The following is a 21,318-nucleotide window of genomic DNA, read 5'->3' as shown; positions in this document are numbered from 1 at the left end:
TTAAAAAAAAAAAAAAAAAAAAAAAAAAAATCAAAACACAAGTGGTAGAGGAACAAGTTTTAGAATATAGATTAATCATTGACAAAGAGAATCAGGCTGGAACTATTTATCATCACTGAGTATTTTATTTGAGATGACCCTACCTTTACCCACATATTAGAATAACACCTATATTAATATACACACATATCTAAGGAAAGGACCAGTAAATTGTTCCCAGATCGTTGTTTACTAAATCATGGTTTCATATATCCCCAAGCCTAATCACAGCTCTTGTGATAAATAAGGAAATCACACTTGGTGAACAAAAACTAATATTTAGTGAATGCTTATTGTGTGTCAGAGATCGTTCCGTCCAAGGGCTTATATTAATTTAATCACACCTACGAGGTAAGTACTATTATTATTCCCATTTTAAAGATGAGGAAGCTGAGGTGTAGGGAAATAAATAACCTGTCCAATGTCCAGAGGTGTTAAAACGTAGAGCTGGGATATAAATTCAAGCCATTTAATTCAGTAGAAGCTTGAGCTCTGATCTACTCCATCAAGATATCAGTTTGAGTTTTCCATAATGCAGTTCCTGAGATGGAGGTGAAATATGAGGAGTGTATTGGGGGTAATGCCTGTGAAACTGGGAGGGAGAAGGATTGGGCAGGAAAAGCCTTCAGACCAGTGCACATCTGGGAAGCAGAACTGGACAGAGAACGCCTCAGACTGTAACACATATCTGACAAAGTCTCAGCCAATGCAGTGGGAGCCGCAGAGCAGAGATTGCTTGTTCAGTGAGTTCCGCATTGAGTGGAAATGGCCAGCCCCTAGTCCTACTGCCGTGCTCTGTCATTGACTGGGGACTCCTCGGGAAGAGCATGGCCTGCACGGAATGCTGCGGCCCGTCTTCAAGCTGTGGCTGGAGACAGTTATCTGACTGCGCTCCTTCTTTCTTGAAGGGCAGTCCAAGCAGCACGTTTCCACGGTTGCCCGACATCATCCTGTCACCTCACATTTCACATCCATTAGATGGGCAGAAGTGTTTAAATCTGACAGTGCCACACGCTTGGGAGGCTGTAGATGAATATGTCTACTGCTTGCAGGAGTGTAAATTCATGAAACACTTTGGCAATATAATATACATGATCATCTGATCATAACCTGCTGCACAGCGCTTGCACCCCAGAGAAACTCCTTCATGAGGAGACACGTACAGAAATGTTCACAGCAGCAGCACTTGTAGTGGTGATAAATTGGAAGCAATCTAAATGTCCATCAACAAGAGGATTGACCATTTGTGCCGTATATATACACACATATATATAGAGTTTGCAGTACTGTACAGTACCTAAAAATGGAATGAACCAGTGTTTCGTATGTCCACACGAATATATCTAAGAACCAGAGAATTAAGGGGAAAATTCCAAAAGGAGACATTTTAACTCAGCCTGAGCTCTTAATCATGGCACCCATACTGTCATTTCACAAGGATCAGATACCATTCAACATCCATCAGATTCATATATAGTTATCCACGTACATAAAGTTTAAAAGCAATGTCATGTTTGCTTTTGGATATTATACATTTGTAGTAAAGGTATAGCATGCCTGGGAGTGATAAACATCAAATTTAGGTGAGTGGTTACCTGAGGGAAGTAGGATCAAGGAGGGGCACAGGGAGTTTCAAGTGATGTGTGACCTTTTTGTGGTCTGAAATAAAGATGGTATAATGTTAATATTTCACAGAATTATGTAGTGGAACACATGGATGTTAGTGAATGTTCTCTAATGCTTTTCTGTGTGGTTAAAATGTTTTGTTAATAGATAGGTGGGTATTTAGTAGTGAAACCGTAGGTGTGCATCTAAAACTTACTTTCAGGGCTTCCCTGGTGGTGCAGTGGTTGAGAGTCCACCTGCCGATGCAGGGGATACGGGTTCGTGACCCGATCTGGGAAGATCCCATATGCCGCAGAGCGGCTAGGCCCCTGAGCCATGGCCGCTGAGCCTGCGCGTCCGGAGCCTGTGTTCCGCAACGGGAGAGGCCACAACAGTGAGAGGCCCGCGTACCATTTAAAAAAAACAAACCAACAACAAAAAAAACCCACTTTTTCTGTGTGGTTAAAATGTTTTGTTAATAGATAGGTGGGTATTTAGTAGTGAAACCGTAGGTGTGCATCTAAAACTTACTTTCAGGGCTTCCCTGGTGGTGCAGTGGTTGAGAGTCCACCTGCCGATGCAGGGGATACGGGTTCGTGACCCGATCTGGGAAGATCCCATATGCCGCAGAGCGGCTAGGCCCCTGAGCCATGGCCGCTGAGCCTGCGCGTCCGGAGCCTGTGTTCCGCAACGGGAGAGGCCACAACAGTGAGAGGCCCCCGTACCATTTTAAAAAAATAAACCAACAACAAAAAAAAAACATCTTACTTTCACATGCAGGCATCCTATCTACAGATCCAAATAAAAGAATCCATTCAAGGAAGATCAGTGCCATTTCACTGAAATCCTTTGTTAAAAAGTTTTATGACATAAAAACGTAAATCTGTTTTTTAAAAAAAATCTTTGCCTGGCAGCCTTTTTATAGAAATTAACAGAATGGTTCAAAATGTTTATGGAAATATAAAGGACCTAGAATAGCTAAAACAATTTTGAAAAAAAAGAATAAAGTTGGAGGCCTTATACTCCTTGATTCTAAGACTTAAACTACAGTAAACCAAGATAGTGTGATATTGGTATAAGACAATAGAACAATAAAGCAGAATAGATCAGTGTAAAAGAATTTAAAAATCCAGAGATAGACCCATGTGCAGATGGTTAATTGATTCTAGATAAAGTAGCAAAGTAATTCAGTGGGGATAGGATAGTCCTTTCAAGAAATAGTCTTGGAACAATTAGATATCCATAAGGAAAAAAACGAATCTCAACCCTTATCTCATACTTACCCCACAAAAATGAATTCAAAGTGGGTCATAGACCGAAATGTAAAGCTAAAGCTATAAAACTTTTAAAAGAAAATATAGGAGAAAATCTTGGTGCCTTTGCGTTTGGCAAGTATTTCTTACAGAAAGCACAAGTCATAAAAAGGTTTTAAATTGAACTTAAAATTGAAACTGATGCTCTTCAAAAGATGCTGTTCAGGAAATGACAAAGCAAGCCACAGATTGGGGAAAAGAGTTATAATACATACATCTGATGAGTGCCTTCTATCCAGAATATGTCAAAAAAACCAAAAAACAAAGCTCTTACAGCTCAAGGTAAAGAACTCAGTTTTTAAAGTTGACCTAAAGATTTGAAACAAGACTTCGCAATGATCATTAAGCACATGTAAGCTCCTTAGTCATCAGGGAAATGCAAATTAAAATCAAGTGAGGTGCCATTACATACCCATTAGATGGCTAGAGTTTAAAAGTCTGATGACAACAAGTGTTGGTGAGCATTTCCAACAACTGGCACTCTTTTACGTTGTTGGTGGGAGCGTAAAATGGCAGAACCACTGTGGAAAACTGTTCAGCAGTTACATTTTTTTATATACCTATCATACTACCAAGGAATTCCATTCCCTGGTATTTTCAAAGGAGAAATGAAAACTTTAAACTATTCATGGCAGCTTTATTTGTAAGATCCCCAAACTGCAATCAACCCAAATGTCCAGATGTCATCATATACCCAGATTGTGGTATAGCCATATAATGGAATAGTATGAAGGAATAAAAGTAACTATCGATTTATGCAGTAGCATGGATGAATCTCCCAAAATCAAGCTGAGCAATAGAAACCAAATACGAAAGGTTTCTTGTATATTATTCCACTTACATGAAATCTGGAAAAGACAAAACTAATCTATAGCAATAGAAAGTAGATCAGTGGTTGTCTGGCGCCATCGTGGGGCTGAGGATTGATTAGAATGGGCTACAGGAGAGCTTTTTGGAATGTTTGAATATTCCATATCTTACTTGTAGAGATGGTTTGATGGGTGTACAGTTATCAAAACTAATCAAATTTTATAACTAAAATGGGTGCTTTTTATCCTATGTCATTAAAGTTGATCTTAAAGAAAGCAAGGCACAGAAAAAGTCTTAGTTGGACATAAAACTGTTAACAGTGCCTCATTTATTGAAGTGACTTTGTAGATGTTGTTATTTATTTTTCCGTATGTAGATTTTCCAGCCACTTTCAGTATTTTTCTCCTTTCTAAAGAATGTTCTGCCTTTTGGCAGTTTCACGGCATAGTAGAAAACCTAAAGGAGTGTGAAAAACAAGAAGAATGCAACATTTGAATTGGTCAGTTCAGGCTGTTTCAGTGAGGAGGGTGTTGAAACTGTTGGTTTATTATAAAAGGTTATCAAATATCGTGTATGTGTGTTCCTGTTCTCCAGATATTCCACAGTGGGTTATTAATGGTGAAGTGGAACACATATATACAGTATTTATGTGTATATTTTAAAAGAACGAAGTTATGAGAAACGGATTCAGTATTCTCTTGACTTTATCAGTCTACTGTTGCTCAGAAGTAAGAAAGGAATTCTAATACTCTTACGCATATGAAGTGTAATTATCTTTTTTCAGAGTATTTCTGTTTCTTGCACATCTATGAAAAACGGGTGTGTCGAAATACTCCTATCTGGACAATGCAAAATTTATATATCTTGCCGTGTATGCCTACCTCATTAGTAGTCATAGTTTTATTCAGAAATCTCTTATCAGAGAGCCTACAACTGTTCTCCATCTGGACTGCACCGAGAGCAAAATTATCAGATTTTTATTTCCTCACTTTCCACTGATCAGATTGGTGAAAGTCAGACTTTTGCAAAACCTGAATACTTTGCATAGTAATAGGTGGTTTGTGTTGTTAATGACCTCTGTTGAGTATATTTTTTCAATTCTTTTTATTGATTCAGAACTGCAAAAGGAGTTCTCAGAAAGGTAGCGGAAGAAGTGAGAATTTGACCCAAAAGAGTCAGTTTATGAAGAGGCAGAACTCAAATGCAGGTAGTTAGATTCTAATACCGTGAGAGAATTAGCTTCACTTGAAGTGTTGTTTTTCAGTAAGTACTGTTTTAGGCACAGAAATACTTTGCCTTGGTTTGCATTTCTCAGTGATACCGGAATAAAATCATTAGTTTACAAATGATAAGTTAGCATACTTCCATATGCTCTTGTCCAAAATCAGATTTTGGAAATATGTCAGTTTGGCAGAGAAAGAGTTGCATTCTTGAAAACTTAGACTGAAATATGTGTACTTGTTAATTCAAAAAAGAGTCAGAATCATTTAAAAGTGATTTAATGCAAAAGGAAGTCAAAACAATTCTTTGAACTATGTCAGGTTTTGTTCCTAAGAATTGTTCAGAATTAAGTAGGGGCTCTGCAATAGAATTCTAATTTTAGTGTATTAGATTAAATCACTTCAACTAATTATCGAGCCATTTTAAGGGGAAAAGAAGGCACTCACATACAGGTAAATGTACCCATACAGGTGCCAATAGAAACAATCTTAAAGCAGTTTGGGCTTCAAAGACCTTCAGGACTAATGGAACATATGATGAACTTAGTTCATGGGGTCCCCAGTATGTGGGAAGAAAAGAGCTTATTAATAAAGCAGGGAACATGATATTTTTGGCATTTTTATTAGTATTAGGCAATAATACTTCCGTAAGAAATACTATTAATATGGAAATGTAAATAGTCGTAACTTCAGGACACATTACTGGTAGGTGGGTTCTGATTATGGAAAATGGTTAGTGTTCAAACTTTGACATTAGTCCAGACGATTGAGCCAGAGAGGCCCGATTTGTAATTTACATTGGATTTGTGCCTTCAGCTATTTCCAAACGTAGAGTTCTCAGATTTTTCTTGAATAATAGACATAGATTTCTCTTATTCAGTGGCATAAGAATGGATATCATCTGTCAAAGTTTTTATTTTAAGTAGTGGTACATGCAAAGTCCTTTTTCATTTTTACAACGATTTTGAGGTTTCACTATAAAGTAGCGTGATTGATTTTTTTTTTTTCTTTAAAAGTTAGATGTGGATGAGTGGTCTCTCTTTCTAGGTAATACCCTGGAACTCTGTACAGTGATTACAGCCGATGTTCATAGTACTTTTGGAATGCCTCTTTGAATATTGTATTTAGAACCTATAGCAATTCTTTTACATATCACAATGATGGCATTTAAAGAAAAATCCTTTGAGACTGATAGTGATTCTTGAGAACAGTGGGAACGAGAATATTGATCCAGGCCAGTATTTGGATGTAGTTCTTGTTCTCAAAATATTTCTTCAGATTTTTGTTTTTTTACTGCTAGTTAAGAAAGAGGGAAGAGAATTACCTACAAGATAGAAGTAAGTAATAAAACTGATTTTAAAGTCACTTTGAAAGTAGTTGAGCAGTGTGCAGCCTCATTGGATAAATAAATAGTCTGAAAGTGGACACTCTAAGGGATAGTATTCATAGTCACTTGAATATATAAATTGTGACAGATGTCTCTGGAAATATTCTGTATTTTATAGTCTGAAATAAGAAGATATTTTCCTACATCAAAAAAGTCTCCTGGGATCATAAGTGGCTGTCATAGTTGGGGTCCCTGGCTTTTCTCTTAGGTGACAATACTCACTAGTGTCTGCTCCTGTAATCCGGTCTCCAAGGACCTTTCCAGCTTGAAAGTTTTATGGCTCTGATAATCTGCAGCAAAATCACACACAATTCTCTCTGCTGCTCAAAACCTGATCCCTAGTGTTTTGTGGAAGTTGTTGGCTTTTAAAAATAAACAGTTTGATCTAGTCTAAATTGGGAAGGAGACACAGACAGATTTAGTGATTCAAACTGCAGAAGTAAATGACATGATTGAGGTTGGGGATAAGGTATCTACTGGAACATGCATTTGAGGAGACTTTTAATTCTCTATAGTAAGTTTGCAGATGGAGTTTATAAAAGCATTTTCTGAATTTCTGCATCCTTTATGTGAAGGTTTTCTGGGCATGGGACATGGTGCAGAGTAGAAATGGAGGGTCAAAACACAAATGGCATGTTGAAACAGAGATCCGTCCGTTAGAGCCAAAGCTGCCCTTAGGATTTGAGCCTGTACTGGTGCTGCCTCAACTCATAGACACCGGGATGCAACCTTCCCCCCGCCGTAAACCCACCTCCTGGCACTCCATCTTTGCAGTCCATCACGTGGCCTCTGGACATAGTTCTTAGGAAGCCTTACTTCATATTATTGTTATACTTGGTCTCCCGTTACAATGTAAAAATAACATCTCATTTGTCTAATTCCATATACCGTTTCACATACTTCATGCCTTTTCATACTTTATGTTTTGTATTTCCTCTCCCCTAAACCAAACTGCCAACATGCCCTTCCCTGTCAAAACTTCCCACTCTGCTTTTGGAACCCTGTTCCTTAATAAAGGCTCCCTAACTTCCTCACTGGATGGTCCCTTTACCTTCTTGCTTTCCTAAAACATGGCTCTCATTTAAGACCTCCACTGTTCCTGCAGTGCTTTCAAAGAGTGATGCTTGTTGGTCCACACAGTGTTTTAGGGTTGGGAGGTGAGATCAGTGCCTTCTCCCCTCTGTCCTTTCAGACTATCAGTCCTGCATCCTTTTTTAAAAAATTTGTTTGTTTGTTTATTTATTTATTTATGGCTGTGTTGGGTCTTTGTTGCTGCGCGCAGGCTTTCTCTAGTTGCGGCAAGCGGGGGCTTCTCATTGCGGTGGCTTGTCTTTGTTGCGGAGCACGGGCTGTAGGTGCGTGGGCTTCGGTAGTTGTGGCGCAGGGGCTCAGTAGTTGTGGCTCGTGGGCTCTGTAGTGCAGGCTCATTAGCTGTGGTGCACGGGCTTAGTTGCTCCCTGGCATGTGGGCCTGTGGCTCCCGGACCAGGGCTCGTGCCTGTGGCCCCTGCATTGGCAGGTGGATTCTTAACCACTGCACCACGAGGGAAGCCCAGTCCTTCATCCTTATGTAAGCCCCTCACCCTGGCATCTTTGGTGTTTATGCCAATTAGGTTTATCTTATCTCTGTGTTCTCCCAGTTTCCTAACTGCCCTCCTCTAATTCTTACCTGTTTTCAAAGCCTTGCTCTCAACCTACTTTCATTTCCATGTGGATGATGTGTTTTGTTGGCCTTTCTTGTTCTTAGGATCTTCGTTTCTAATGGCCTTTGGCCCATACCAGTGTAGACACGCACTCACGGCTGCCTCATGGGCCTTATCTTCACAGGCAGCTGCTCAAACTCTGACATACTAAAGTCATACACCTTAATGTCTCACGACAGCTTCCTCTGCTTGCGTGTCGCTGAGGTCGCTCCAGGGCGGCACTCATGATCTTCCTGACCAAACCACCAGCTTCTTATCCTGAGATGTCCTTTTTTTTTTTTTTTTTTTTTTTTTTAAAATATACTCCATCCTCTACCAAGTGGCCCAAGCTAGAAACTTGGAATTCATCCTTGATTTCTTCTCTCTCATCATCTGCTCCTCTTCTCGAATCCGCCCACTTCTCGCTGTCCGCATTCCCATGCCAGGTGCAGGCCTGGGGTTTTGCGGCAGCCTCTTAAGGAGACTTCCTGCGTTTGGTCCTCCCCATCTCTAATCCGTTCTTTACCCTGACCACACAGAGTTAGTCTAAAATGCAAAGTGATCATGTCACACTCCTGTTTAATATCCTATTTGTAGGATCAGATACAGACCCCTCAACACAGGTTAGACGGCCTGCATAATCTTGCCCTACTTACCTCTCTAGCCTTAATTCTTGTCTCTTCCCCTTCAAACCCTGTGATTCAATCGTATTTAATTTATTTCAGTTCTTGAAATATGCCAGAATAAATATGATTTATTGAACCCTGGGCCTTTGAGCATGTTCCCTGTTTCTCACAAATTCTTTCCCTTTCTCTTAACTTGACAAACTCCTACTCATCCTTCAGGCTTTAGGTTCCTCTAGAAAGCCTTTGTTAATTCTCTTAATTCTGGGTAGGTGCCCCTGCTCTGTTTTGGAATCCTGAACTTCCTGTTACAGCACTTACCACACTGCATTATAATCTCCCACTTACTGTGTCCGCCCCAAACCTACAAACTCTGTGAGGGCAGGAATGTGTCAACAGCACCGAGAACAATTCCTGACCTCTAGTAGGTGCTCAGTATATTATTTGATAAATGAATAAATAAGGGAAGAAAGGAAGAATACGGTTTCTTTTTGAGAACGGGGGAGATAAGTTTATAAGAGCTCTCATTACACAAGACCTGCTTTAAAATAGGATGAAAAAATTTTTTACTGTGTAAACTGCCTTCAGTGGGGAAGTAAACACAAGCAAGGAGACGAACTAGGAGATTGCAGTACTGTTGCAGTGATGGGGTCCAAAGAGCCTGAACTTGAATCGAGGCACTTGGAATAGAAAGCTTAACAATTACTGTGAAAGGGGTAATCATTAAAAGGCACAACAGAACTTGACCACTAGGGTGTAAGGCAGGAGGCAAAGTAGAAATTCATTACAGTATTTTGGCATTGGTGGAAATAGGAAGAGTTTGGATAATAGGTTTTGTAAGGAAAAAAGTTCAGAATTTCTAGGAATTTTATATTCACAAATTAAAATCATTAGAGAAAAGATTTCACTGATTTTGGAGGCAAGAAGTAATTTTTAAATGTTTTTTTAGTAAATATACTAAATAGAAATTTTAGTTATAAATGCAGTTTCAGAATTTGTTGAATTTTAAGGAACTTAAATTTTAACAAACCCTGCTGTCTTTTTTGAGAAGTAGATGGCAACCTAAGAAAATGGTTTCATTTTGTTTACGTTTCTTTGTTTGTCCTTGGTGTAAAAAAGTTGTGAATTTTTTGATACTATAAATACTTCTGATACTATAAATAACTGAGTAAGAATGGTTAACAATATATTAAAATATTATCTTGTTAACATGTATTCCTCATTTAAAAAAGATTCATAATATAATATGTCTCCACATCTTTCTTACTATCCTTTTGGCTACATGGAGTTGGAGTTTCCTTGAAAGAGTAGCAACAGAGATTATAGATTTAGAAGTTATTCATCTAAAGATGATTACTGAATCCCTAAGAATAGGTGAACTTGATAAGGGAAGATTATAGGAGGAAAAGAAGGAAAGAAAGGATGATTACTGCTGAATGTTTATAATTTCCAGTGTCACAGGGAATAATTAAGAGGTGTCAGCAAAATATAACAGAAAGAATGATAAGAGAAATGAAAGGTATATCTAAGTGTCAGAAAATAATACAGAAGTAAAGTTGTAGGAACTGGATTACCGTGGGTTAACAAATGAGTGAACACATTTCTGTTCTTAATTCTTACCGACAAGGAAGAATTAAACTTGAGTGGTTCTTGGCCAAAGAGAACTTCAGTCAACTTCAAATTCCTTAACCTGGCATTCAAGACTATTCATAATCTGAAATTCAGTGGCCAATGTTGATCTTCTAAAGTTCCTCAAACTATTGTCCTCAAGGTCCTCCAGCACAGACTCTGAGACCTCTGTGGTTTTTATCCCCACCTCACTCTTTTCCCCACTGGAATCCTACCAAGGGCCCTGTTTTAAGCCTCAACCTAATTCATGTTGTCTTCCCTAAATCCTATAGTGATCTCTTTGTGTACCGCTGGTTTTGCTTTTAATTGGAACCTTCTTTAAAATTTCTGCTTGTATCTTTTGTCTTCCCAATGAGACTGTAAGCATTTTAAGGGCAAGATCCGTGTTTCCTATTTACTGCTCAATTTGCTCAGTTACATTTTTAAAAGTGAGTAATACATTATCGCTAAGGTACCCATCAGAGGTAAAATGCTGTGGATCTTGAATGCTGCATAGTGCCATGTATGTAATAAATACTAAAAGAAAATTTCATTAAATCAAAATGTGCTTGGTCGACCTGATTACAGTTAATTCTTGATAGTTTATAATCAAAGAAAGGCTAATGTTTTCGCCAACATCTGTCCATATACTTTCTGTTATAAAAATACCTTGTATACGGAATACATACAAATGCTGTGTTGGTAGTTTTATGATAAAATTATAACTCCCTTATTTTATCATTACAGTCCTTTTCTTTCTAAACATACTGTTCACTTCACTGATGGCAACATTGGTGCTCTGTGGAAGCCAGTATATAAAGTTGTTAAAACCATGGACCCTGTGGTTCAGTCCAGGTCCTACAACTTATTAGCAGTATGAACTCAAGCATGGCCCTAATCTCTCTGAGCTCCAGTTCCTTCATGCATAAAATGGGTAATAACTACCTTCCTCCCTGGGTTGCTGAGAGTTAAAGGAGGTAAACCCTATAAATGTGGAGCACTGTGCCTGGCCCTTAGTAAGTGCCGTCCCTGTAATTAGGGTTTTGTCTAATTTAACAATGCCACAAGAGAAAGTTCTCTGCAGTTTTTACATGTTAATTTTATGGGTGGTATTTCTGTTAACTTCTAAAACCATTTACACCCACTATTTTATGTGATATTTTGATCATAAAATAGTAGGTTCTTTTCATAGTCATGTAGAGTCCAATTGGCTAACGTCCTTGTGTTCCACTGCTTATAATTTCATAGCGACAAGGCTGGTTCAATCTGGAACAAAATATGCCTTCCATGGCTTTCTTTTATTATATGATGCAAGATGCTTGTATCACAAAATGAATTCAGGGTGCCTCTCCCTATATCTTTAGGACTCAAATCCGAGTTAATTACCAAGTAGAGAAAATTCATGAAATGAAAACGGATAGGCAGTGTTCTCCAGGGGATGATCCTAAAATATCCTTTTGTAAATGATGAGGTATCTTGTGTACCCTTTTACTACCTATGCCTATTCCCAGACTTCACTTAGAAAACATTATAAATTCATACCCCGACCCCATTGTATCCTAAACACTGAAGGCAAGCCATATTGTGAGGGTTTCATTTTAACCGCAGAGAAATTGTAACCAGCCCCAAACCACAGGACCAAGTAAGTAGTAGGTCCAGGAATAGAACTGAGAAGGCTCTGATTCCTCCTCACATCCTGTAACCACAAGGTTCTGCTGCTTTGGTACATAATAACAGATCATCTGGTGCTGCCGGACCACAGTACATGACACATCAGGAGCAAACCATAGGACCCTGTCTGAAAACATGCAGCCTTTACTTTCTAAAGGGCTGCTTAGAAGCCAGAGAGGTGGGGAAGGAGCCGTGATGAGCACCAGATGATTGCTGACTGATATTTGCGTTTGGGGTAAGCAGTTGCTACCACAAAGTTTGCCTCTCTGCTAAGGTTGTTTAAACAAAAACAAGGTAATGATTTATAGCCATGGAGATGCTTTTACCCATTCTTAATATTTGAGTTATTTTTAATCCAGATAGCTAAAGAGTGTCCTAGAATGGCATCGTGTCTATGAGAAGCGTAGACATTTTATGTTCCTTTCAAGAACTGGCCCACTCCCCACTTTACTTGAAAAGTTTTGCTTCTTTGCCTTTAGTTGATTTCCAGAGCACTGACATGGTTGTGTTGAAGTACTTGTCCTGCTGTATTGTTGCTGTGTGGGGAAGAAATTTGTCAGCCTCCTCACTGTGTCATGCTGGAAGTATAGCTTACTTATCCTTATTATTTTATATGGATACAAATTACTTGTATTTACTTACATTTTGTTTTGTTATATCACAGATGTGTTTTTTTCTGGGATTATTTCCTTTCTCTCTGAAATACACCCATTAGTAAAAGTCCTTTAGTAAAAGTCTTGGCTTTTATTTATCTAAAGGTGACTTTGTTTCAACCGTACTCTTGAAGAATAGCTTTGCTAGATATACTATTCTTGAATGATATTTATTTTCTCTTAGGCTTTGGAGGGTATTATTTCACTGTTTATGGCTTCTATTGTTACTATTAAGTAATAGAAAATATCTAGTGATTATGGAGTACTTAGTGCCAATCTTTACACATTGAACATTGGCACTTATCGCTTCATTTAATCCTGATAATATACTTACGATAATATGCCATTGTTATTCTTATTTATTCTGAGGGAGAAACAGAGGCACAGTGACAGAATTTCATCCCAGGATCTCTGACTCTAGAGCCCATGTTTATTTTCTTTTTTAATTGAGGTGTAGTTGACATATAACATTATTTTAGTTTCAGGTGTACAACATAATGATTCAGTATTTGTATACATTGCAAAATGATCACCACAGTAAGTCTAGTTAACATCCATCACCATACATAGTTACAAAAAAGTTTTTATCTTTCAAGATCTACTCTCAGCAACTTTCAAATATGTAATACAATATTATTAACTATAGTTACCATGCTGTACATTATATTCCCAGGACTTATATACGTGAGAGCATACGGTATTTGTCTTTCTCTGTCTTACTTATTTCACTTAGCATAATGCCCTCAAGGTCCTTCCATGTTGTTATAAGTGGCCAGATTTCATTTATTTTTCATGCCCAAATAATATTCCATTGTGTATATATGCCATCTTTTCTTTATCCATTCATCCATTGATGGACACTTAGGTTGTTTCCATTTCTTGGCTATTATAAGTAATGCTGCAGTGAACATGGGGGTGCAGATATTTTTTTGAATTAATATTTTCATTTTCTTCAAAGAAATACCCAGAAGTGGAGTTGCTGGAACATACAGTAGTTCTATTTTTAATTTTTTTTGAGGGACCTCCATACTGTTCTCCATAGTGGCTGCACCAATTTACATTCCCACCAACAGTGCAAGAGGGTTCCTTGCCAACACTTGTTATTTTTATCTTTTTGATATGAACCATTCTAACAGATATGAGGTGATACCTCATTGTGGTCTTGATTTGCATTTCTGTTGATTAGCGATGATTAGCGATGTTGAGCATCTTTTCATGTACCTATTGGCCATCTGTATGCCTTCTTTGAAAAGTGTCTGTTCAGATCTGCCCATTTTTTAATTGGAGGGTTTTGGGTTTTTACTGTTGAGTAGAGTCTATGTTTTTAAACTGCTAACACAGCCAAGCAAATACTGAAAAAAGAAGAATGAGCGATAACTAATATTACTAAATATTAAAGTCACTTAAAAACTAAAGTTAAAATAGAGGCATTTTTCAGTGGATAGAGGGATTCGTAGGTTAATCATTACTATGATAGGCTATCATTACCGAGCAGGACCAACATGCTGTGCCTGTTTTCTCATCTATAAGATGGGGATAATAACAGTGCCTGCCTCATAGAGTGCTTGTGAAGAATAAGTGAGTGTACGCACACACACACGTGTGCACACACATTATTAAAGGTTAAAAGATATTTGTTGTCGTTAGCCATAGTAGAATAAAAGAGAAAAGCACAGAAAACGGACTCTACTGTGTATGAGAAGATAGTATCTGATTACAGGTGATGAGGGGAAAAGATAGGCTATTAAGTAGATGGTGCTGGTAGAGTTGAGCGAATTATATAGAAGTCAGACATTTTTATCTATATTTTAAAAAAATCTACATCTAAACGGTGAAAAATAATACCAGCTGTAGAGGTTAATCATTTTCTATATCCATGATATCACTAGAGGAAATTTTTGATTAATAGTTAAACGTGTGTGGAGAAGATTGTAATAAGCATGCCATCAAGGGCAGAAGCTATAAGTAAGAAGATGGAAAGATCTGACTACATAAAAATTTAGAATTCCTTTTGTAAAAACAAACAGGAATGCTGTGTAAATGATTAATGACACAGTATGCTAGAGTAGGGAGGCCCCATGCACCATAGGTAACAGGAAGTTAATATTCTTAATATGTGAAGAACTCTTATGAAATAATAAAGAAAAGGCCGTAAAAATAGAAAAACAAACCAAAGACCATATAATCTTCCAGGAAGAATTACAAGTGACCAATGGACATAGAAAAAGATGCTAAGGTTCATGAGTGATCAAAAAAAAAAGAAAAGAAACAGAAATTCAGGAAACAGTCTTCACCTTGAATTTTACAGTGATTTAAAAAGATAGACCTTCAGGGACATAATAATAATATGTAAATAACTGCAATGGAAGAAAAACAGATGATTTACAAAGTATTTTGTTGGATCAGAAGAAAGAGACCTCATCTACATTGTGATATCAGAATGTGGTAGTGTGAGACTGTCTTTGAAGTATAGGCATAATATTAACAAGAAGTGAAAAGTGAGGGAAAGTCTGTCAGCCTCTCTTTTAGAGGTTTGGCAGTAGGTGGAAAGAGAGATAAGTAACCATAGCTTTGGCTTTGTCATGGTCAAGAGACATGGTTTTAAAATCAGGGAGTCCTGAGGCTCCTTGGAGACAGGAAGGAACCAGTAGAGAAGGAGAAATCGAAGCTGTTAGTGTAGAGAGGTAGAGTTGAGGCAGTAAGGTCTGTAGAGAGATTAGAAACAAGGAAACAAGAATACATCCCGGAAGTGGAGGAAGAGAAGAAGTAAAAGCACACATATTTTTAAAGGTGGGGGAGCTGAGAAGGTGAAGATTGCTCACTCTGCATGGCACTCATCTCAGTGAGGTAGTGGCTGGTAAGAGATGGAATGCTTGTGGGACAAGGGGAGTAAAAAATGGTTTGCAGAAGCTGCTCTGGGATCATGCTATGGACCAGTGAGCAATAGAAAACAAATATTGCAGGACTTGATTGAGGTCCTAGCTGAGACTCCATAGCACGGACTCGTGTGCTATCTAAGTGGAATGAGGGAGAGCAAGGGGCCAGGGGCTGCTAGTGTTGCTGAAAACTCAGCGTCTGTGCACCAGTGGCGAATCGAATCTCAGAGACAGAGTTTTGGGTGAAGGAGGAAAGAATAGCTTTATTGCTTTGCCAGTCAAAGGGGGACACAGAGGGCTCATGACCCTCAAAAACTATGTGTCCCAACCTAGGAGGATTTGGTGAGGAGTTTTACTGCAGTGGTTCAAGGGCTGGATTGCTGATAAGGATCAGAGTGTGTGCAGGGCCTGCGCTCCTTTAATCTGGTCTCATGTCGTCTCTTTTTTTTTTTGTGGTACGCGGGCCTCTCACTGTTGTGGCCTCTCCCGTTGCGGAGCGCAGGCTCCGGACGCGCAGGCTCAGCGGCCATGGCTCACGGGCCCAGCCGCTCCGCGGCATGTGGGATCTTCCCGGACCGGGGCACGAACCCGTGTCCCCTGCATCGGCAGGCGGACTCTCAACCACTGCGCCAACAGGGAAGCCCTCATGTCGTCTCTTGATGAGCTTCTCTGGTTCCTTTCATCTGGCCTCAGGTGGTCTTCTCTGGAATGAAGGATGCTAACATCTTCCGTTTGTTGGGGGTTTTAGTTCTGTAAAGAGTTTAAAGATATTGTCATGTGTATCCCTTGAGGGGGAACCAGGACTCTGCCCCAAGGCTGCACTGTTGTTTCTTGACTGCGCCTCCCTTGTCTCTGCCTGCCCTCCCTTCCCTGATTAGCAACTGCTTGGACCTTGTCCTTTGGAACTCAGGGAAGTTCATGGAGGCTGACGGCTATCCTGTACAAGAATAGGGAGGACAGAATCGGGGGACAGAAAGTCTTCTATGCCCAGGAGCCCCACAGGGTCCTGCTCCGTTTCACTAGGGGGACGGCCAGTGCATGGCTGGAGTAACTGTCTTCAGCATACAGAGGTGAAGCTAGGAAGAATGCACTCGGAGGAGAGGAAGGACCAGATGAAGAGTGGGTAGCGTGCTGGGGAAGGAGTTGGTGGAAGCGAGGGAAGACAGGACTAGGGGCAGAGAAGGAGAGTATTAGAGAATTTAAGATATTGGCAGTAGAACTTTTAGACCATTCACTTCTTATTCATATTTTATTAGTCTTTTTGCTCATACGGGAATTTTCTAATGCTGCTTGTTTGAATTAAAATATTACTTCTTTTAAAGGCCTAAAGGACTACTATAGAAAGTCTTCTGAACAAATAATTAACATTTCCAAAATGACTCTGATAGAAAAGAAAAGAGGAAAGGATACGGGAAAGAATTTTAAAGTGCTGGTGGAAAACATAGCAGTTTCTTAGGAATTTGTTTTCTTAGGTAACTGTAGAAAATATTTTCAAAGGAGGGGCAAATAAATATGAATAAAAATTATAAGAGTAACTGTGATTTACATGATTTTAATTCCTGTTTGTATTTGGGAATTCAACCAAAAGAGAAAAATGTGTTAACGTCTTATAGTACTAAATGAGTTTTTGGAAAAATCTTGGTTTGCCTAGGCTAACCTTTTTACCTCTGTTAATAGAAACTATTGGTATTGAAAACGTCTATAACCTACTTAGTGCCAACTCTTTAAAAAGTAACATGAAACGAACTTGATTTTGTTTCTTGCTAAATAAAAGAGAAATTCTAGAATAAAAGCCATGTCTATTTAAATAATAGAAAGATTATACTTTTTTTGAACTAGTATGAAAAACGCAAAACACTAGAACTTCTGGAATTTGGGCAAATAAAGGGAAATACCTACTCTGATGCAACTCATGCAAAGCAACTGATAGTCATAGTATTCGGCAGTACAGATTATTAACCGAACCAATTATTCTTATTGAATGAAATAAATTTTTGCTTACATATTACATTCACTTGATCTTCTCTCTACTGACGTAGTACTGTCTGAAAGAGTTTTAAGTCTCTCAGGAAGCTTTTGATCTAGTTGATGAGACATCTACATGCTAGTAGTTTTAGACCCCTCGTAACTGGTATAGAAAATATTTGCCGATTCAAGAGTGACGGTGATTTGCAATGGCAGTGCATTAATAAAGACATGGGAAGGAGATGGACATGGCGTGTTTGAGAGAGGAGAGAAGTGGTTCAGTGGGGAAGGGACTTACCCTGCAATATAGGGAGAGAGAAGGCAATTGAAAAGAGAAAATGTGATTGTAGATCCTTGAGTTTAAGGAATTTGAGCATCATCATCAGAGGAATCCACTCTGTGAATTTTGAGCAAGGGAGCAGCTGGCGGAAGTTGTTGTTTTACAGAACTTTGGTGGCTCTATGTCATATGTTTGAGGGAGACAAGGAGAAGCAGAGACCAGTAGACTTTTTGCAGTCCTAGCGGGAGCAAGACTAATTTCTTGGGCTGTGATAATATTTAAATAGTAGCAATGATAGAAAATGGTAATTAACTGAATATGGTGGGTTAAAAAGGAAATAGTAAAATAATAGCTTCAGTCTTTGGGTCTCTGAGACATGGAAATGTATGCTTCCCTCATAGAAAAACAGTTGTTGAAATTGAGTCAAGAGCCTACTTGACTTTGGAAATGTTCTATGAAGATGATTGAGTTTCAATAAGCAATTTAGGTTGGAAATACAGAATAGATAATCTGTAAGAAGGTGTTGGTTTCAGTCTTGAGGAGACGGACTTCACCATGAAGAGGTAGGGCCATCATAAATGTTAAACAACCAAACCTATGCTTAGCAGCTTTCTATTAACTGTTGGTTTGCAACAAAACATAACCCCTAAAGACTAGTCAGTCTTTTCACTAGTTTATCATTCTGATTAAATTTTACAAAAACTTTTCTGTTATAGAGCTCCTTATTTTTAGTTTTAGAACTCAGCGTTGTTCAAAGGTATATACTTAAAGGTATATATAATAACCTACAGGATAACAGAAAGGAATCAATCATAAACTTAAAGCTTAGCTTAAACGTCAGGCTCTACCACCTCATCAGGCAGACTTGAGTGCAGATCTCCCCTCCCCAGCTTAACTGGTGCCCAAGGCTATCCTCATCTATAAAATTGCACCCTGAGATTAAATGAGAAAATATCTATAAATTATATTCATCCAACAAATATTTGCTGAGCACTTATGGGTATTATGGAAATGTAATGAGTTTAATTTTGGACTTTTCAACTTGAGGTACGTTCCAGTGAAATTATCCAGCTGGTCATGAGATTTACAAGTCTGGAGTTCACAGGAGTAGAGTAGAAACATACCTTTGGGAGTCACTGTATATAATTGGTGATTAAAACTATGATAGGATTGAGATTCTGTCAGGATGGACGGACGTGCGTGCGCGCACACACACACATACACCATGTAGTAGACCAAGGACAGAGTCATGGGAAACATCAATGTTTAAGTGCTAAGAACTCCCTAAGGGAGAAAGAAGAAGAAATGATCAGTAGTTTCGGAGAAGGCACAGAAAAGCGTGATATCACATTAGCCTAGGGAATAGAGTTTCAAGGAAAAAAGGTAAACAGAATTAGTGGCAATGCAGCAAAGAGCCCTGGTAAATTAGGGATGGGAAACAGTGTTTCTTGGATTTTTTAGTTCGGAAACATTCTAATTTTAGAGCAGCAATTTTAGCAGAGTCGTGAGGACAGAAGGTAAATGACAGGGGATGGAGAAATAATGTAAACTGTAAACTAATATTTCGTATACCTTAAATGGAAAGGATAGAAAAAACATGGGGTTGAGAAAGAACTTTTCCCCTCTAATAAGAAGCTCCAAGTCAGTTATCAAAAAAGAGGAAGGAACTTGTCCAGAAGAAGGAGTTTTAAATAGGAGAGAGGGAGCTAATTAAGAAGGAAGTGTTGGGAACGGTGGGCAGCAGCGGTGAGTTACCTTAAACAGGAAGAGGAACGCCTTGTTGACTGATGCCTGCAGGGTAGCGCTAAAGATAGAGATGGGAGATGGGAGATGCGGTGGGAGGAGAATAGTTGAGGGAGATCACACATTATGCCCTCACTATGCCAGGAAGTAGGAGACAGGTGAAGAGGTCAAGATTTAAAAGAATTGGCGAAGATTAGGAATAGCCTTTGGGTGCAGTAGCAGTGGAAGCTGACCAAAGACAAAGAAAAGGAATCATAAATATGGCAGCAGTGGGAGTCTAGCCGAGGTTGGAGACCATACATCTCTAAATCACCTAGCAAGGATGGCCATGGCTATAAGGCTTTCTCTGGTAACTCTCAGATACTTGGGGTATCAATGGTGTTAATTTCCCTTGTCTTGGATGTACAGGCCATAGATGATCGTAAGAATAAGGGGTCAAACCAGTAAGTTAATTTCAGGAATAAAAATCTGTGCTGTATACTTCAAAGCTCAAAGCTTTTCAGTGTTTGGTTATGGCCATAGAACAAACATCAGAATCCTAGGCGAGAATTTTTAAGGTTTCCAACATAAAATTCTGACCTTGTCTTTCACTACACGCTTACATGTACCAAACACGACATTTTGGCCAAATGGGGCTTCTTGCTGTTTTTTGAATGATTTTTTTTACTCTCCTAACTTTCACTTCAGTTACTTTGCTTCTGCTGTTTACTCAGCTTGTAGAACCTTACATCTCTACTTTTGAAATCATGACGTGATTAAAACTCAGTTCATTTGTTACCTGGTTTGTAACCCCAGTCAGGAGTGATATGTGGCTTCTCAACATGTTATCCCTTGTTTGTACCACTTTCGTATTACTTTTCATGCACTTTTCATTTATTTCAAAATAATTTCTACTAACTTTTAAATTACTTGACTGCAGGGTACCATATTTTTGTCATCTTTGTAGTATTTCACAGTGCCGATGCAATGCTTTTTCCTGTAGTAAGCATGTAGTAAATATTTACTGAACAGACACTGTATTATATATTTATACTAAGTACCAAGATAGGACCTTTAAAAGAAAATAATGTTTTGCCTTTTCTCCAGTCTAATTTTCAAGGTTTATTTTTAAATGTTATTTCATTAACCTCTTCTAATGTGAATATTTTGCCCTATAGGTATGGCATGAATTGCCTTATTCAGTTTGAAGATTTCGCCAATATAAATGCATTTCGGCTCCTGAAAAAGTATCAAAACCAGTACTGCACATTCAATGATGATATTCAAGGTAATCAGATTTTCACTGCATGTAGATCAAGACCAACATGTCCCGATATTAGTTTGTAATTTTATAATGATTCAAATTCAGTAAATTTGCACTGGATACCGATTAAATGCCAGGGATTATGCTTGATGATTTCACATATTATTTCTCATTTAATTTTACGTATTTGAGAAAAGAACTCTGTGACTTTAGAATGTACCATATTACGTGTGAGCTAGAGAACAGGTGCCCTAAAATCTCATAAAATCCCCAGTGATCATGGCTAAACAAAGAATAAAATGTATGAAAATATATTATTCATTGTTTAAAATGAAGACTGTATATTTTTCTCTCTTCAGCCTTCATCTCAGTCAGTTTTAGAGATCAGTCACAGTTTCTGAGCTTTACCCCAGCAGAAGCTGCCTTTGTATATACAGTGTGTACCGCGGTTTCCTGTTTGTCTTTGATTGATTGTAGATGCTTGGCTACCTGCTTTTGTCTAAGTTACTTGTTTTGTTTCTCACTAAGCCTTTTTTTGCAGCTCTTTCTAACTCCACACCCCCCCCCCCCCCCACACCCCCCCCCCCCACCCCACACACTC

At 38.6% G+C, this 21,318-nt stretch overlaps 1 protein-coding gene across 1 annotated transcript in view; it reads left to right on the top strand.

Moving 5' to 3' along the window:
• The window catches only part of ME1 (malic enzyme 1), a 184,510-nt gene that overhangs the window by 119,777 nt on the left and 43,415 nt on the right, over positions 1-21,318 (top strand). The window contains exon 7 of the mRNA XM_024757451.1: positions 20,632-20,741. Within this exon, the coding sequence (XP_024613219.1) occupies positions 20,632-20,741 (110 nt within the window). The remainder of the gene's footprint in view (positions 1-20,631; positions 20,742-21,318) is intronic.

This window comes from Neophocaena asiaeorientalis, unplaced genomic scaffold, assembly GCF_003031525.2.
Source record: "Neophocaena asiaeorientalis asiaeorientalis breed wild unplaced genomic scaffold, Neophocaena_asiaeorientalis_V1.1 scaffold253, whole genome shotgun sequence".
Lineage (NCBI taxonomy): Eukaryota > Metazoa > Chordata > Mammalia > Artiodactyla > Phocoenidae > Neophocaena > Neophocaena asiaeorientalis.
This window is presented reverse-complemented; position numbering and strand designations above follow the sequence as displayed.